Below are 18,514 nucleotides of genomic sequence, written 5' to 3'. Positions count from 1 at the left end.
GGACAAATCATGCTTTGAGCACAATGAGTGTCGTCTTATTTGACCCTCTCCATCTCTTGAAAACTGTACGAAACAATTTGAAAAGGCATGGCTTCGGGCAAGGGAACAACATCATTTTCTGGAAGCACATAGAGAATTTTATCTGGCGGACTGTTAAATTCCTGTACAATTGGCCCCCAAATTAAAGAAGACACACATTGAATTGCCACCTTTTAGTGCAATGCAGTATGTCTTGCAACTCAAGTGTTAAGTCTCTCTGTATACGCTGGAATTACAACATTGGTTGCTTTTGTTGCTTGGGGTCAACCAACAGCAACTTATTCACGTGTTTTAACAGTTTTGCTCAATAGTAAAAAAAACAACAAAAAACCCCCATCCAATCATGCCATATCAACATCTTCATCCCGCCATCTTTTCCTTGAGAATGTTTTGAGTGGCTCAAGAGCCTCAAACCCATGTCTGGCTCAAGACATCTTCCATGCCTAGATGATTGGCGAATCTCTCTCAGACGTCTGCAGCTCCTTGTTCATGATCAGTTATTCCAGAAATAAAGTACATTATCACTAGTTGCCTGAGTCAGGATTGTAGGGAATCTGTTTGCCGCAATAAGGGGCAAGGAAGTTCATCGAGGTAACTTAAGTGTCCTAAACTTCCAATCTGCACTTCAGCAGGTGATGCTCGACTGTTTACTAACATTGAGCCCAATTAAAAGCTGTCAAGACGATTGCGACAGTTTTTTTTCTGAATATGTCCAAGGCTCCATCAACAGTAGCTACTACAGTAAATAAATATCCCCTTGACCATTACTTCAAAGAACATATTGAAGATGATGCTCTGTCCTGTGTGAATTTAACATCCTGTCAGCAGCTGCAAAAGGACAATTTTCGTACATATATAGAAGGCTACCTATTGGCCCTAGTGAAGTGGACAACGAGCTCTGCACTAAGTGTGACTCTCTATGTCAGAATGACACAGGAGAAATTATCTGAGGAATTGAAATTTTAACATTTTTCAAAAATTATGACAACTGCTTGAATGGACTGAAAATGCCAGGCCACTTCTTGACAAATATTGTCACGCAAATGGAAAACCTGTACACATTCACGTGCAAGCAGGTTCTCCATGGCCATGCTGACAAGCAAACCCTTGTCTCCTGTATGGCAGGAAAATTACGCCTAAAATTCCCCAAGAATGCTAAGCCACTTGCCTTAAAATTTTAGTAAAACTTTTTGTCACCCTTTGCCTGCATCACCGCCTGAAACTTCGCAATCAGACATTTGTGCACACTGGACAGAAACGGAGCAGAGAAGTCATGAAGCTGTCCCATATTCGAGCCTACAAAAGTTAGAATTCCCGTCATAGATGGCACAGGAAGGAAGAACAAATAAGTACAAGAAGCCAAGCACCACCAATTTCACTTGCAACACAGTCAGAGAAAATGAAACTGAAAAGGGACAGAAGACAAGGGGAACAGACAGCATGCATGGACTAGACCTGCTCTTTTCTTCTAGATTCTACTTTTGATGCTTTTTGTAAGTAATTCGATCAGCAATGCTTGGTCTTTGGGTTATTTTTTAGTTCGAAAGTATTTCAATCTTTATCTAGATCTAGTATTTTGTTGTTGCTTTTGATTTGTTGTTATTGTTGTTATTGTTAAGCTAGATCTGAATTTTGTTGTTTCAGTTTATTGTTGTCAGGTATTAATATGGTTCATTTCGCCATCCGCAGTTAGGCCTTCTTATTTCCTGTTTAGAATTTAACAATGTTTGCTTCTGTTGGTCATTAGATTAGTTTTGTCAGACATAGAAGCCGTAGACACGCATGTTGAAGCATAATATTTGCAGCAGATACCTAATTCTAGTTTTAGTTATCTAGTGCCTACTTCACAGTCACAATTTTCCATAACCGTTGAACTTAGTTTAAATTTAACTCAATGCTTTACACGTAAAAACTCTGGAAACCTTAGCCGATATCTACTGTATCAGTTGTAAAATGACATGTTTGAATTGCCTGAACAACTAAAGATGAATAGGAACATGTTCAGTCTCAGAAGCCCTCCAACTATTGCCAATATGTTTCAATGAAGAGTGAAGAACGGTGAGCAGTGGTGCCAATAAATGGAGCTCTAAAAAGCCTATGAATGCCCTTTAAAATCCCGGAAAAGCCTCACTTATTGGTGCATTCATTCTTAGCTTTAAAAGAAACTTAGCAATAACATTTTTATGCAATGTAATGCGAAGGGAGTGTCTTGTTTAGTAAGAATTTTAAGGTGTTCGCAACTGCATAAGGTCATATGAGCACATGAAACACAAGTTATTGGCATTCACAACAGTTCACAGCATGGCTTGGTTTTGGTCACTATGAGATTAATTGGTTAAAAATTTTGCAGTAAAAGTTTCAATCTAAAAAAATAACAATTTACATGACATTAAAATAACACATCTTTGTGTAAAGGCCAATGACAATATGTATGGCATTCAACACAGAGTGGTTTCTCATCTCCCTGTAGATACTTATGTGTCAGGGAGGTATGTCTAATACGCAATCGAGTAAAAATGATTTTGTGTTTTCTAGAGAGGCCCGAACATTTTCGCGGGCCCTGTTTGGGCACGATACTGTGGAGTTTGTTGTTTTATAGTTCATTCCAGTGTTTCTCTCACAGACTGTAGGTGTAGTTTTTAACTTTATTTTGGAAGTCTGCCTGTGTGAGGGTGTTCTTCATTGATCCCAACAGAAGTTTAAGTGACAAGGATTCCTTCGCCAGGAGATCGACCTGCTTGTTTTCCCGGATGTCCACATGGCTAGGAAGCACGTTGTCTTTCCCTGTTTCATTAAAGTGTGGATTCTCAGTTGTGACTTAACTATTTTTGTATTAAACACATACTTATGTATTATGTGTGTGAGGGGTGTGTTGTCATAACTGTTGTTTGTTTTACCTTCCAGTAACATTGACACGGAGGAACTGTGTACTTACTTTGCTCAACATCTCGGAGAATTTCGGGAAGTCTTCAGCCTTTTAGAGGACCTCAACAAGAAGACGACCAATGTGCTCTACACGACCTCCAAGGTAAAAATGGGGAAATGGTTGTTGGGTGCCACTGATAGTTCCTCCTTCTTTCCTTTCTCTCTGTTGGTAGGTCCCATTTCTTTCCGTTCCCTTTGTTGTTTCTGTTTGTCTATCTTTTTCTACTCCTTTGCTTTCACTGAGTGACCTTTATGCTCATTTTTTTTCTTTCATTGTTGTTTCTGTTATCTGTCTTGCTTTCTCCCAATGGTAAAATGGCAATTTTTGTGTCAATGTGATCTTTTTGCTCAGATGGAAATGGTAGAAAAGGTCTGCGTAACTAGTCAACTCACTATTGTCTCTTCGACTCTTTGTCCTTACAGATTGGTTAGTTGGTGGGTGCTTATTTTATTTACTCCTATCTCCTTTCAGTATTATAGTGAAGTGTGCAAACTTCAAATGCATGTCACCCGAGGACATATTATTCAAACCAAGATCTTTCCCTCTAAGAAAACTGATCTGACACGAACATTAATAATAAAATAAATATAGGTGTTTTTACACCCCCCCCCCCCGACATGGCTTAGATCAAGTAGGAGGTGGGCTTTGACCCTGCCTGTAAGATCCAAGTGGGCCAAGAGGGATACATCCTAGCAGAGAGACAGAGGTACTCGATAAAAGTGTTCCCCGCTCCAAAACTGAATTTGTGTTTCCTTCGTGTGACTGGGAAGCACATAACCACTACTCTACAGATTTTATTATGATCAGAGACAAGAAGATCAATGTCTGAGTGTTTATTTACCGTAAGTTATGGGGATTAAAGTAAGATGAAAATGCTTCTTAGTTCTTGTCATTGTGGTGGTACTGGTAGGCCCTACTTCTTTCCCTCCATTGTTTCTGTCTATATTACTCTTTCCCAGTACTCCATTACTTTAGTGTTATCTTGTTGATGTGCTTCTGTTTACTCGTACTCGACCGCAGTGGACGTATTGTGATTGCTGAAAAACAGGCTTGAGCTGTTTACTTTTCTGTGATTAGAGTGCGCTACTAGAAGGTTCAACTTCTGTTGTTTTTCCCCTCCTGTGTTTCTGTCTGTTTGTGTTGCTATTTCATGAAACAAGAGTGCCTGTGATAGTATGCTTCTCTTAACTTACATTTTTCACTCAAAACTCTTCAGGTATACAAGGAGTCGAACCGCATTGACAAATTCATTACTCGTTTCATCATGCGAGAGATAATCTACCAGATGTCTGCCCTACAACGTCCAATGGAGGCGGCCTCGGATATACTAGACACTCAGGCACGGGAGGAGAGGTGAGGAGATTGTGACTTTTGATGGGTGATTAGAGGGTACTGTGATGTGGTCTGCAGTGCTTGTATATTTCTTTCCAGCATTGCTGTTGTCCACCCTGTTCACAGATAACAAGACTAAGCCTCATGAAATCTGTTAGGATCAAGATTGTTATGTGTGGATGCCCTCCAGTATTGTGGTTTCATTCTGGAATGGGGAATGTTTTTCATCAAATTTCTTGGTTTGTTTGTTTCGACACTGCTTGTCAGGGACTGCCCGGACCGAGAAGGAAACTGCGTCCTATCTGGCAGCAGGCGATACCGATGCACAGTTAAACTTGATCCAAAGGCCATCTGTCCAAGCGGATTACCAGTTTAAATTACCACTTCCCACTTTCCCCTTGTGTTTTAAAAATATGATAATGACCTTGTCTAAGATATTCACATGTTCTCCTCCGCAGTTGGTGGTTGTCTTGGACAATGTTGACTGTACTCTATGAAATAACTTCCTCAGGAAGCAAATGACAAAGAACCTATCCATTTCACCACTGATGCCATTCTACGATCTTAGATATGGCTTGTCATTATCATCATCATCAAATGATTTTAGATATGTCATTTCATCATCATCAAATGATTTTTAGATCTGTCTTTGTCATGGTCATCAAATGCAGATGTCAAGTGTGAGTAATTTTTTTCTGCTACCCCAGAGATGACATCAAACCCCTGGAGGTAGAAGACGTGATCAAGAAACCTTCAGCCAGTGGCATCGTGCCAGGTCGGGTTGTGCGACGGGCAAAGCGACAGGTCAGCGCCCCAGGCTCACTTGGAGAAGGTAGGTCAAGGCCACAGAGTGCCCAGATGTGTGAGAATATATCTGGTATGGGTTGCAATATACATCCCCCAGCTGTGTGACACGGTGACCCCCATGGTCAGACACAATTAGGCTTTCCCTTGTCTGTATTCTGAATCAGCTAGATCATTTAAAGATTAACATTTAAAAGGAGTAGCCTCTTCCTCAACCTTTGGCAACAAAAGTGGAATGAAACCTGCTTCTTATACCTTTGGCACCAGTAACAAATAGTTCCCCATCCTTGCTGCTGGCAAAAATAACCAGTAGTACCCTCCCCATCCCTTTGATTAAAGTAGTGCATAGACCACCATCTCCATCCTAGCCAGTTTGCTTTAGTGACCAATTTCCCTTCTTTTATTATTTTTTGGGGCAAAAGTAAAGAGTAGCTCACTTCCCAATCCTGTAAATAACTTAACTTGTCCTTTTGCACACTTGTTTACTTAACACTCTTCTTGTTCCACTGTTTATAAAAGTGAAAAAGTCTTTTGTATAGTAAGTCAGTTTGGGATGTGTCAGTGTACTTTTGCTGCACAGAGATCCTTGTAGAGTGCACAGATCCTTGTTAGAAGAGAGCAAGATAGCATTGTGTGCAGCTCCACCCTCCCTGTCTGTGCCTGTGGAGAAAGCTTGACCCCCTTCACTCATCCCTGTAACCCGTTCATCCTCCACACACCTATGCAGTGACCGCTGGTGGTGTCCAAGATCAGCACTTAACAGTCCCCAGATGTTTAGCTCCACTGAAGAAGTCTACGCAGGCAGAAGTAAAGAATATGCCCCAGATAATTCCCCCCCACCCTTCTGTACATACTCTATCGGAGGCTTATTGTTGACTATAATGATGGTGTTGGGCTACACTCGTGTTTAGAGGGACAAAGTGTGACTTTCAAGAAAGAGGGGCTTTATGAACTTGAGTTGTTTCAGTTGTTCCAGGAGTCTTTGGGACTTAACACCCTCTAAACTTACTCTCAGTGGGGTGGGGGATGGGGTGGGTGGAAGAGGGGGGCGGGGGTCAGGACTTGAATGACTTGCCAAAAGGGTTGTCTTGTTTTTTTAATTATAATTATTTTTAGTCTTGACTTGACTCAGTTGTATAAGAGATGGATACTTTGCTGGAGGTCCTACTTCTGTATTGACCTAACTGCGCTGAAATAGAAAGTTAACTCCATACAAAAGACAAGTATAATGATTTTATGCTGTTCTTTTAATGATAGTAAAAGTGTGTCCAATGATACTGTTTGGTAAGGGGGACTATTCTTTACTTTTGCACTCGACCCTTTAGTATTCCTACACTCTCCCGGACAACCATGTAGGTCCTACACATAGATTCTGATGTTCAGACTGTGATACTGTCATAAATATTTTTTAAATGTTTAATTCTTTTGTAATTATTTACTGTGGTTGTCTGAGCCAAGATCTTCCTGTTTGTGTACTATGTAAGGTCTGTGCTTGGACCTTCGTATATGTTTATAAATAAAACAGTCTTGATAAAATGGTGTTTTTTTCGTTATAAGGAGAACTTTTGCATTATGACTTCGGAAAGATACTGGATTGTTGAAACTCTGACAGTGTAAGAATATGCAGATTGCTTTTTTGGTACCATTTGTTAGTGTTTTGCTTCTGTTTTTAAAGACCCTGTGTTTTACAGTAAATATTTTGTTGTTATTTGGCGAGAATAATGGCTCGGAAAGTGTAACTCAGTGGGACCGTGTACTTGTGCTGTCTTCTAAGACTGACTAACTGGAGATTGTCAAGAGTCTATTTCCTTTGCCTGTATGATGGTCAAAAGTGATTTTTTTTTTCTTCGACTGAATAGGTTTATCAAAATGTGTAATTTAGTTGAGACTAAAGGTAATACATTAAGAAACGTAAATCTGTGAGAAAATGGTAATGACTTCAAGTGCTTATATCTAATGCAAGTGTGTTAAATTTTTGGCCTTAGATTGTTAAAATAATCATTACTGATTTCTTGACTCTTTCGGGGCATGATCTTTCAATTGGCTTTTATTGTTTTGAGAAACCTTTTTTTCCTTGTCTTTTTAACCAAGCATGGACTAAAAACATCTTTGTAGTTCCAAGATGTACATAAATAAGCAAATCAAAAATGAAATTTTTGTGAAATTGCTGATGAATGATCCCTGCTAACCTTGAGTTACTAATACTCAACAGTCGTTGAATGGATTGAAGTGAATTCAGGTATGCTCATTCCTCAGGATTTTTTTTGGCGTCATTTTTATTCTCTTTGATGTTGCAAATTTTTAACTACTAACCTTTTGGAATTTTGGCTTTATTGCCTCAGTATTTTTTCCTAATCTTAACCTGGTGTAATAGCAGCACTGGTTATTTGTTTGTGTTGTAACTAGCTGAATTGTGTTCTTGAACTTGATGTTGAACCTTGACCTTGATGTTGACCCTTTAATATCCTCCCCACTGTGTTGTGGCAGGTTTTTTATTTGCTCAGCCTACTCGCCAACACAGTTCTGGTGAGCCAGCCTTGTTGCCCTAATAGCTAACACACTAACTGTATCACCACCAATACCTCTTGAATAAATTGGCACTGGGGTTGGGTCTTTTTCTACCTTATATTGATGGAGCAGACATTTATTTGCAATAAATGCAATGATACATAGTTGAAAAGTTTCAAAACTATAATGAAACTATTGCTTCTTTAGTTATTAAAATCTATAAGTATAATAATGCCTGTAAATTGCTTTTACAGAGTGCTTAGCCTCAATAAAAATCTGGCTGCATGTGCTCATAGATTTTTATGTTTTCTGTTAAATTGTTGATGACATATATGCCCCCTCCCAACCCCCAACCCCTTTTCCGTGAATGCCCAAACAAACTAATGTGGACCACAAATGATATAGAGTTCTAGAAATTATTGTTATTTTCAAGTCAACACGGTTTAGTAAAAGACTAATAAGTGAAATAGAAAGCAGTCTTTCAGAACTAATTAAGAGTTAACCTTTAGCAGTGAAATCAACTTCTAGATGATTTCTCCTTTTCACCGAATGTTGTAGCATAGTAATACAGTGCTCATGAAGGAAACATTTGTTAAAGAGCTATCTTGTACTTCATGCTGTGAGGATGTACAATATTACTGCTCTGTACTCTGCTCATAGATTTTTATATCTGCATTTCTTCACCTTTTCTGTTTGAAAATTTTCTTTATCTAATATATTTTTAAAATTTCCCGTCAGTTTGGTGTATTGCAAAATGTGTTTATGTCATCATATCTTCCGTGTGGCAAGAAGTAAAGACCAATAGACCCTATTTAAGACACATACTGAGAGAAATCCATGGACTAACATATCTTTCATGCGGTAGTGGAATATTGTCATTGTTGTCGTTTTGGTATAGTATAATATTTTCTCAGTCAGTTCGCCAAATTGTTGTTTTCAAATATAAAAGATGCCCTGCCAATCTTCACACTGCATTAGGAGAATTGCAGATGTGAGTTTGATTCCCAAGAAGGGAAGTTTTTAATTTTGTGTATTTTCATTTGTCTGTGGGATCATGTATCCCACTCGGCCCAGATTAGCCCGGACAAGGTCATGCCTGCATTCTCTAAGTGATCAATTTTTTAAAAAATGGGACTGTTACAGTTTACAATTACACTGCCATTGCAAGGCATAGTGACATATCTGTCAAAATCAAGTGGTTATTTTTTTAGCTTTTATTTTGTTTGTCTTGGCCATATGCTTTTTATGTCAAAGGCAGGACAAGGTATTTTCTTCTGAAATGGTGGTTTTCAAAGTGGTAAAGTTATGTCTGTTACTGATCTCAATCCCATTGTCGATGGTAGAGTGATGTATCTACATTTCCGAGCAACCATGTTTGGAAGCATTCATAGGGCTAAGCATCTAACGTTTTTTTTTCCTTTTTTTTCAAGATCATGAAATATGCATATAAGTCACTCTGCCTTTGAATGGCAGTACAGTTGTGGAGCAAGAGTATTTTTCATCTTTATCAGTGCAGAAGTTGCCGAGTGGGGTATATCCATTTGAGTCTCAGAACTTTTTATGTCGTACACCATGTATGCCAGTAACAGGAGAATATGAAAATGTCCATTTGTTACATTCTAGGCTTAGAAAAAAGGATAGTAGTTCGATTTTTGTAGCTTAAAAAATTTACTTCTGTGCAATTTGTTTTTCACATTTGGACTAAGGTTTTTGGTATTTCATAGGGTCTCCTGTGTGATGTTAACGTTTTGCTGCATGCTGTTTGTTACCTCACAGAGTTTGAGAGCTTTGCTTTGTTGAAGACTTGACCAATGAACAACTTGAAGATAATATTCTATTTTCTAATATTGTTTTAAGCTCTCTAATTTCTTAAATTGTTTTAAGTAAGCTCTCTGGTTTCTAATATTATTGTTAGCTCTGGGTTTTTTAAAATATAGTTTTAAGCTCTCTTTTTCTAATATTTTATATTGTTTTTAACTCTCTGTGTTCTAATATTGTTTTAATTTAAACTCTTTCTCATATTTGTGTCTCTGCTTTCTGATATTATATTAAGCTTTCTGTTTTCTAATAAGCTCTCTGGTTTTTTTTGGGTTTTTTTATTATCAAGCTCTTTTGACTGTTGCTGTATTTTTTTTTTAGTAGTACTGTATAGGGGTTTGTATCACCTGTGGTGTAACAGTTATTTTCTTCACTCTTGCATGCAGGAGATGTAAGTTCGATTCTTGCATGTCTGTCTGCTGGGTTGCTGCGAATAAGCAAACCACTCAACCCCTGGAAACTATTATAGGTAGCATCGAAGCTGACAGACTTCTAAATGAATAACATTGTTGTGCTGAAGAGGGCATAAATTATTTACAATCACTGGATCGCTGTTGAGGTCAAGAATCGTTTATTCTGTCTCTTTTGTTCAATTTTATTCATCTTTCCTGTTCTCTAATGCTTTATTGTGCCTTCTGGTTTCTCATGGGTGGTTGGAGGGTGCCACTGGGAGGCTCTAGGTTTTTTTTCTCATTCTTCTCTTGTTTCTAGCTGTCGAAATGGCAGATTTTTATTTGTTTCATATTCCTCTTCGTATTTTGTCTCTCCATCGTAGCTTGTCTCAAGCACCAAATGGCTCTTATTTCATCAATGTTCTTCTCTCTACTCAAATCCAACAAATTCCTACATGGTCACACATCACTGCATGATTACCCTTGTATCTGGGCACTGATCACAGTGTGTTGTATCCAGTCAAAACTAGTGATTGTTCTCTCCCCTCTTTTCCTATCGTTGCATGAACAGTTGGAAGGTCCCGTTGCGAAGCCCTATTTCTTTTTGCGTATCTTTCTACATCTCCAGGCTTGTCAACTGATCCGAATTTCCCCTAACTATCCCTGACAGAATCAGTAGTACGGAATTTCTGAGCCCAATTACGTACACTACTCTGAAACCAGTCCCACCTGATGTAATTTTGTTCGTTGTTGGGTAATCTGATGTTATAGCTCTGGGTGTCCTTGATTGGGTTTTGAAAAAGTTGGCAAGCCTGTGTCCCTCACAGTTACCGTTGACATGTCCATCTGCATTTTTATTTTTCTCCTCAAAAAAAAGAATTGGATCGATATTCTTCTCCTGAGCACAAATCTGGTGGCTTTACATGCAACAAGCAAATAAATTAATGCTCAGTTCTTTACCCTCTCTGTGTCTCTCTTTTTCTGTCTCTCTCTCTCTTTGTTTCTTTTCTCTCTCTCTCTCTCTCTCTCTCTCTCTCTCTCTCTCTCTCTCTCTCTCAAGACAAAATGGAAGTATAAACTTTAAAAAACAATTGTGTGTCAAACTTGAGATTGTTTTGTGTATTTCTATTAGTTTTCGTTCACTCAGTTCTTTTTATGTGATGATGTTAATGTTCCAGCATATTGTTTTCTTGATCAAGACTCTTACGTATTGCCTGTAGCTGCATCTTTCTAGATGTCACAGCTTAGAACTAGTGAGTTGTTGATTGTAGAGAAATCATAATGGTTGCTATGTTTCTTGTTAAGTGCAGAGAAAGGTCTTTTTGGTTTGTAAGTGATTGAGCACCTGCAAAATGGTATCTGTCAATGAATGCTTTCCTGGAAACTGAAAGTGTTCTGAAATGTGGTTTGGTCTCTTACGATAATAATTTGTAAATGCATAGAGTATTTACTTGAATTTCTAGTAGGGACATGAACTGTCCAAAAGTTATCTTTTGTGTTGAACGGTTGAGTTTGAGGATGTATGACACTTCTGCCCAAACACTGTCATTTATGTTTTTAGTCAGAGTGTTACAGCACTTGCAACAAAAACAAGGTCATATAAGTGCTGAAGGTTAGAAGTGTGTTACATGAGAGTGACAAACACAAAAAAGGAGGGGGGATAAGGAAGACAGAAGTTGTACAGGACGCGAGTTTCCGTGTTCTGTCAAATGGTTTTTATTTTTCCTGACGTAGTGTGTGGGCTGACATGTCTCTTCTCTGGAGTGTGTCTGAAGGAGATTATTTTCTCTTTTGTTTTTTATGAAGGAAGTATTTGCCTTGATAATTTTGTTCCTATGTAGTTGTATGTAATATTCAAATACTCTTTTACAACCCTTTGTTGAGGTAAGCATTCGGTTCTCATAGCTAGTGTTTTTCGCATCATTTCCTTTTTGTTTAGCCGGTATTTGACATTAACCTCTGGTACATCCTACTTTCTTTTCTTTCCCATTGTTGTTTCTGTTTAACATTTTCCCTGCACTAAATAACCATTATGTTGCCAATGTTTTTCTCATTATCTAAAATTACTTTTTACAATTAAAAAAAAAAGTTTCTTTGTTTCCATTGAGCCTGAGGCCCAATCAGTGAGCCCTTATCCTTATGGCCTAGCAGTAGATTTGAACCTCATGCTTTGAAGGTTTTTTTTAACCCTTTTCCAGGAACTGGCGTGATGAATTCCCAAGTAGACAGACTGTCAAAACTGATAGACCGGCTGGAGAGAAAGGTCAGTAAATAGTTACAATTGAGTAATTTCTTAACCCGATTCGCTTGCACAAAGTTGGATACAACATCCCAGCAGACAGATGGAGATGCTCAGTTAAAAAAACAAAAAACTTGCCCAAACTCGAGTCAAACTTGTGTCTTCTTCATACAATGAGGAAGAGCCTCACTGCTACACTTTAATTTAACATTGGTTCAGCGTTTAGTTACACCTCCTAATGTGACCTATAGCACAGGGTGTCTTTAAAAAAAAAGACGAGGATCTATTTAAAGGGCAATAACACAGCCATCTTTTAACCAATTACAACAAACTTTGGTAGGATTTTTGGCAATCAAGGGGATAACAAATTTGTCAGGATGAAGAAATCCAATCCTGGTGTTTGAGAAATATAAAGTTTTAAAAATTTCAACCAAAATTGAGTATAATTTTACTATAATTCAAAACTTTACTTCATATAAGCTTTCAGCTGCAAGTGCTTGGTCGTGTTTGGTCAAACATGTATGGAGATCTCATCAATTTAAAGAATAAGAATCCAACATAGATTTCATCATACAACAACTTTGATTACACAGTAATTGCATGAAGAGCGTAAATATTCATTTTTCTCACAGCCGGATAAATAGATCCGTCTCATTTTGTTGCAAAACTGTTCAAATGGTCACCAGTACAACAAATTGTTTACAGATGCGTCAATAAATTTTTATGTTTTTTAAGTATGAGCATCTTTTGTTGTCTCTCTCAGGTGAATTTTGACGGCTTCAGAGACGAGGAGGTGATTCATGGGGAGGATGATACGGTATGCCGGAGTAAAAGTGTGTGTGTGTATGTGTGTGTGTGTGTGTGTGTTTGTCAGTGTGGGAGAAGAGGTGGTTTATAGGGATAATGATACAGTGTTTGAGTGTGGCATGTGTGTATGCAAGCACAGAGGGCATTTGCCAGTGTGCCTGTATGTGTGTGTCTGTGTATTTAGGCTGCATGCTGCCGCATGTGTACTTAAGTGTTTGTTTATTTATATATAAATATGTTTATGTGTGTGCATATATGTGTGGATGTGTGTCTATTTTGAATATGTGCTTGGAGGGGGGAGGAGAGGGATTGTTGATGTGTGTCTGTGTATTAAGGAATATAAGCCAGAATTGTTTTCAGCATCAGAGAGAGGGGGAAGGGGGGGGGGGGCAAAAATATAGATCTTAGATAGATAGATAGATAGATGTGTGTGTGTTTGTGTATGTGTGTTTCAGTATGTATATGTGTCTCTTTGTGTGTGCTTATGTTTCAGTATGTGTGTGTGTGTGTGTGCTTATTAGCAGTGTTTCCTATCTTCTGTATTTTTACAGAAATCCATACTTTACGAACATCCTGTGCTTACCACCTCATCAAATCAAATCCATCCATAAGAAAAAGAATGTGTAGTAGTGTAGGCTTTTTAAAAAGTTTTAGTAAGGTTTTACGGCACTCACAACTGCATAAGGTCGTATGAGCGCCAAGGGGTGGATGTGAACGGAGAAGTCCAAACGGAGATTCAGGCTTACTCTACTCACCTCTCTAGCCTCAACAGGGCAAAATCTGCTTCGACTATCGAGGCACCCCTGAAATAGCAGTTCACAAGACGGTGACAAACATACTAAAGAAGTAGAGAAAAAATGACGATAGTAAGGGTGAGGAAAGAAAAAGCAGCAATTCCCACTATGTTGTTCCAACGCAGTATGAGCATGACATTGATAAATCAGTTCATTTACAATTCTACTGTGCAGAAGAACATGTTAATATCCCCCCTTTGGGAACGGCCTAAAGACACTTCAGTCAGTAGCACTGCACTGGTGGTGGGGGGTGATGGTGTAGGCTTACTGATGTTCTGCAGCAGAGGATCCAAACTTGCCTCTGTATCTTCTCGGATAATTTTGGATTATTTGGCAGCTCTTGGTAATAAGTTGTATTAGAATCCTACCAGTTAGGGCTTTTCATGCCCTGGACCATTGTCCCAGTACACACCCATTTGTGGGTCAGTCAGCAACACATTTTCAGTAAAAATCTGGCTTGTCATGACAGGTTGTTTTGTGTTTTTTTTTTTGGGGGGGGGGGTTTCCGTCGGTCTTACCTTTTCCCTATACTAAATGGTTGTTGTTGTGACAATATGTATCTCTTTTCTATGTTATTGTAAATGTTTTTTATGTCCCCACTGACACAATGAGATCCTATAGGAGATGCCCCCTTTTCTCTATCTAACTAAATTTACTAAAATGGAGCTTTTAAATTATTAAATAGATTGACCTTTGACCTTTAACCAATATTGTTCCCTGCAGCTGCTGCTGGTCAACAGAGAATTCACAGTGACCCAGGACAAGCTGGACGAGTTCCAGGCAAATCTGAGGGCTTATGTGGACGTGACACAGGGCTTCAGAGGATGTCTCAAGTTAGTAGATACACCACATATATATGTAGGCATGCTCGCAAACATGCAGGCACACGCATTCGTGATATGCATGCTGACATGCATGCACATTAGCAATGCCAATGAAAATTTAATTTTTAGCATTATCCTTTTTTTATATGGTACCTAAGGAAGAGTTTTCAAGTCTTAAAATTGTGCTTTTTGAATTTAAAAAATCGGTTCATAATTAAAAAGTTATGTGGTTGTAAAGGTCGGCAAAATATAGATGACCCACATATATGAAAATATTCTTAAAAGTGGACCACGCTGTAGCAGATGTTGTAAGAAAATCAACGATATCTCAGTAATTAATTGGAGTGTTGGAAAGAAACTTGGATACCCAATGTGTATTTGGATGGAAAAATCATTTCTGCTGTCAGATTTACTAACCATTTCGTAGTTATTTTGTTATTATTAAAACTTTAGGTGAATACACTTCGATTTTGCGAAAAAAGGGTGTCAGGATAAGAGCATTTTATTTATAACGTGGGATCTTTAAGAATACATTGGCAGCGTGATTTAATAATGGTAAAGCTTTCTTTGATGACTTTAGACCATGCCAAACATAAAATATGATTTAATTAAATCTAGCATGCCGTTCAATAGATACCCCTTTTTTCCCATTGAGACGCGAACCCCCCGAGGTGAGATAAGCTCGCCTCGGAGTACCCCCATTGTGATGTTACAGGGGAACAGAGAGAAAAACAACCGGATGGGCGCGCCCGCCATTGCCCTATTTCAAGTGACCAATGAACGGGCTCGGAATAGTCATGCGGGGATTTGTAGGTCACAACATTTGCATAGGGAGTGAGGGGAAAATGGCTAGTCTCAGTGTGAAGCCGCTTTGGACAGGGGGGGTAGTCGTGCGTTTATGATCAATTCTGCACAACTACTGGACACAGAAGGTTCAAATTTGAACCCTGTATAGAGGAAAGATGGATCTCTTACCATCAAACTCCTTATAGTTTTTGGTGTACCCGATACGAAACTGTTTCTGACACCAAAAGTATAGGTTAATTTATAAGTACGAACTTTGACTTCCACATTACATTAGTTTGCCCGATTTTCTGGTTCGTTGCCAAGTTTCATTCACATTGGTCGAGAAAAATTCACCCACACACGGGGTCAAAATTTTCTCCGCGCTGGCATTGCTAATGCACATACACATATATGCACATTCACACACACTCACACTCACTAACACACACACACACACTCACACACATGCATGCACACACATGCACCATGTATGTCAAATATCTATATTCCTTATCTCTCCTCCTTCTTTTTAGTGTTTGTTACTCTTTTGTAACACCTTAAAGCACAGACACTTTTATGACCTAATTGTGTTGCAGGTGCTGTAAAATTCTCACTAAAACCCCCCCCAAAACCCTCTTGTGACATCTCTAAGCTTGGGCTCTTATATGACCTAATTGTGTTGCTAGTGCCATAAAAGCCTTGTATACCTTTTCTTATCCCCCAGTGTAAGTGTACGTGACCTGAGAGACTCCAACACTTTCAGCTTGTACGAGATTTGGACCTCGGAGGAGAAACAGGCTCAGTAAGTGCTCTCTTCGTTTTTTTACTCCTTTGTTCTACTCACATTTTCTGTTAGTGTGTTCTACACATGTGTTCTATATGTAAACAGGCTCAGCGCGTTCTCTCTTTGTCTTTTACTCCTTTGGTCTACTTGCATTTTCTGTAAGTGTGTTCTACTCATGTGTTCTATATCCTATATGTAAACAGGCTCAGCGCATTCTCTCTTTGTCTTTTACTTTACAGCCTCCACGAGTTCTCTTTTATGTGTTCTATACACGTGTTCTATACTTAAGCAGGCTCAGTGAGTTGTCTTTTTGTGTTTTACTCCTTTGTTCTTCTCACGTGTTCTTGAAATATTTGCTACGCATGTCGTAAATGTGTGTTGTAGTTGTGCACCTGTGTTGCTCTATATGCGTGTTGCAGTTGTACATATGTGTTCCATATGTGTATGTATGTTTCATATGTGTGTTGTACATGTGTCCCTTTTGTATGTTGGTCTACATGTGTGCCTCCTGCACGCAGGTATTCTTTGTGTGCGTCCTGCTAGTGATGATGTAGATGAAAACTTGTGTACTGACTTGTGGTCATTGCGGTTGGTGGGTCCTCTGGTGTGGTTTGCTTCTCCTTCCCTATCAAACATCTATCTCCCTCATCTCTCCTTTTCTTTTTTATGTTACTCTTTAATAAAACCACTGATCTTCGGCTTTTGTATGGCCTATTTGTGTTGCAAGTGCCATAAAACTTTAACTAAAGCGTAAGCATCTCTCACTTCCCCGCAGGAACTGTGATAACGAAGCTTTTAAGACGCTCATGGACCAAGCCTCGGAGCAGTCAAAGAACTCTATGAAGATTCCAGGTAACTTCTGTTTTCTTTCTTATAATGTCTTTTGTTGACCTTAGCACTATTTAGATCATGTAGGAAGCGCACACCTTCAATCTTGCCTGTCAGGGCTATCTGGGCGCAAAGAGGTACAATGTTACAATGTTGCCATACACACGCAGAAACCCAAGAAGGGGGGCTCTCGTGGCCTAGAGGTTAAGGTGTTGGCCTCTCATTCAAAGGTCCCGGGTTCGATTCCGGGTAGCGACCAAAAAAAATTTCTTCTCTAAAATTGTCTCCTTTCCCATCCTCTCCTGATCTCTAACAATGTTCTGTTGTCTGCTTTCATTTCCACTTTCTGCCCCCACCCCCTCACCTCCTTTGCCCCCTCCTCTGGGCTCCTGGCTCTTTCTGCAGCCTTTCTACTGCTACTCCTTGGCTCCTCCTAACTGCTGTCTTTCTGCCACACCCCTGATCTTCTGGTAGGAAAGATCTACACCTAGCCTTCTCGGACAAGGGCGAAAAATCTCGGAGGGCCCGTGTGCAAGTTGCGCACGTTAAAGATCCCTTGGTGGTCTAAAATCGACAAGAGTAGGCTTCGGCCGCCACCCGGGCAAAATTCCAAATTTCCTACCAACTGAAAAATATTAGGTGTGTCCCGCGCGCTCATATGACCTATGCAGTTGCGAGCGCCGTAAAACACTTTACTAAACAAACAAACAAACCCAAGAAAAAGACAACCAAAACAAAACCTCCCCCCATGGGAATTGATCTCATGAGACATGACAAACGTTTTGCCCTAGGAGCCTCACAGACCGAGTCTAAGATGATCAAATCATGTTTCCTCATTGAAAAACCCTTTTGCAAAGACATTCTGCATAACAAAAGCAGCAGAATGATACGTCAACTTCACCAAGAGGCCTACCCTTAAAGCCTTCCATGTGAAAGTCTGAGTCCGGCCAATTGTTAAACCATTAGCATCCCTACCTGCAGTGGCTGTTTTCATATAGCTCGCCACGCCTACCTGACCACAATCTGTGGTGTAGTGGTCAGGCCAGTGTTTTTATAGCTTGCGCCCTTTTTTGCCATGTTTAAGAGGCTAATATTTTTGTACCGCCCCCCTACATGTAATTATTGCACACTCGTGAAATAATACCTATCAACACCTGGTGATCCCCACCACCTGCCAAAATATCTAAATCGCCGACTATTGGGCGATATCGGCCAGGTCGGCAAGCTATGTGCCAAGCTCTGTGCCGTCACTCATGGAAGATGCTAGTTCGATTCTTATTTACAGAGAATTTATATTGAGTATCTCTCTCTGATTGGTGAAACATTGTAACCCTGTCAGCTCAGGTTGGCCTTGAATGATCTAAATTGTGTCAGTGGGGATGGAAAAGATCTACAATTACAAAATTACTGTTTTTGACGCCTGTCTTGTGGCTGACAGGTGTAGGTCTACCATTTTCCATATTGGTGCTTTCTTCATCATTCAAACTTTTGCTTTCACTATCACTTACAGACATACTTGAAGTCTCTGTCTGGGTAATTTATACAGTGGAACTCGGATTCAATTAGGTCGCCAGGCCTGACCTAAAATCTTGTTGAATCGGAGTGTTCGTTAGAGCAAACATGTGGTTTTGTG

The 18,514-nt window shown here is 39.4% G+C and overlaps 1 protein-coding gene across 2 annotated transcripts in view; it reads left to right on the top strand.

Annotated features, from left to right (window-relative positions):
* LOC101847394 (N-terminal EF-hand calcium-binding protein 1) overlaps positions 1–18,514 on the top strand; it is a 31,467-nt gene that overhangs the window by 10,067 nt on the left and 2,886 nt on the right. The window contains exons 4-12 of one of the 2 annotated variants that reach the window (XM_035971526.1): positions 2,944–3,067; positions 4,182–4,318; positions 5,005–5,129; positions 7,314–7,340; positions 12,018–12,082; positions 12,822–12,875; positions 14,383–14,492; positions 15,994–16,071; positions 16,829–16,905. In XM_035971526.1, the coding sequence (XP_035827419.1) occupies positions 2,944–3,067; positions 4,182–4,318; positions 5,005–5,129; positions 7,314–7,340; positions 12,018–12,082; positions 12,822–12,875; positions 14,383–14,492; positions 15,994–16,071; positions 16,829–16,905 (797 nt within the window). The remainder of the gene's footprint in view (positions 1–2,943; positions 3,068–4,181; positions 4,319–5,004; positions 5,130–7,313; positions 7,341–12,017; positions 12,083–12,821; positions 12,876–14,382; positions 14,493–15,993; positions 16,072–16,828; positions 16,906–18,514) is intronic. The other variant, XM_035971528.1, reaches the window with a different exon arrangement.

Source organism: Aplysia californica, unplaced genomic scaffold, assembly GCF_000002075.1.
Source record: "Aplysia californica isolate F4 #8 unplaced genomic scaffold, AplCal3.0 scaffold00018, whole genome shotgun sequence".
NCBI classification, from domain to species: domain Eukaryota; kingdom Metazoa; phylum Mollusca; class Gastropoda; order Aplysiida; family Aplysiidae; genus Aplysia; species Aplysia californica.
The sequence above is the reverse complement of the archived record's forward strand: the minus strand, read 5'-3'. Positions and strand labels throughout refer to the sequence as shown.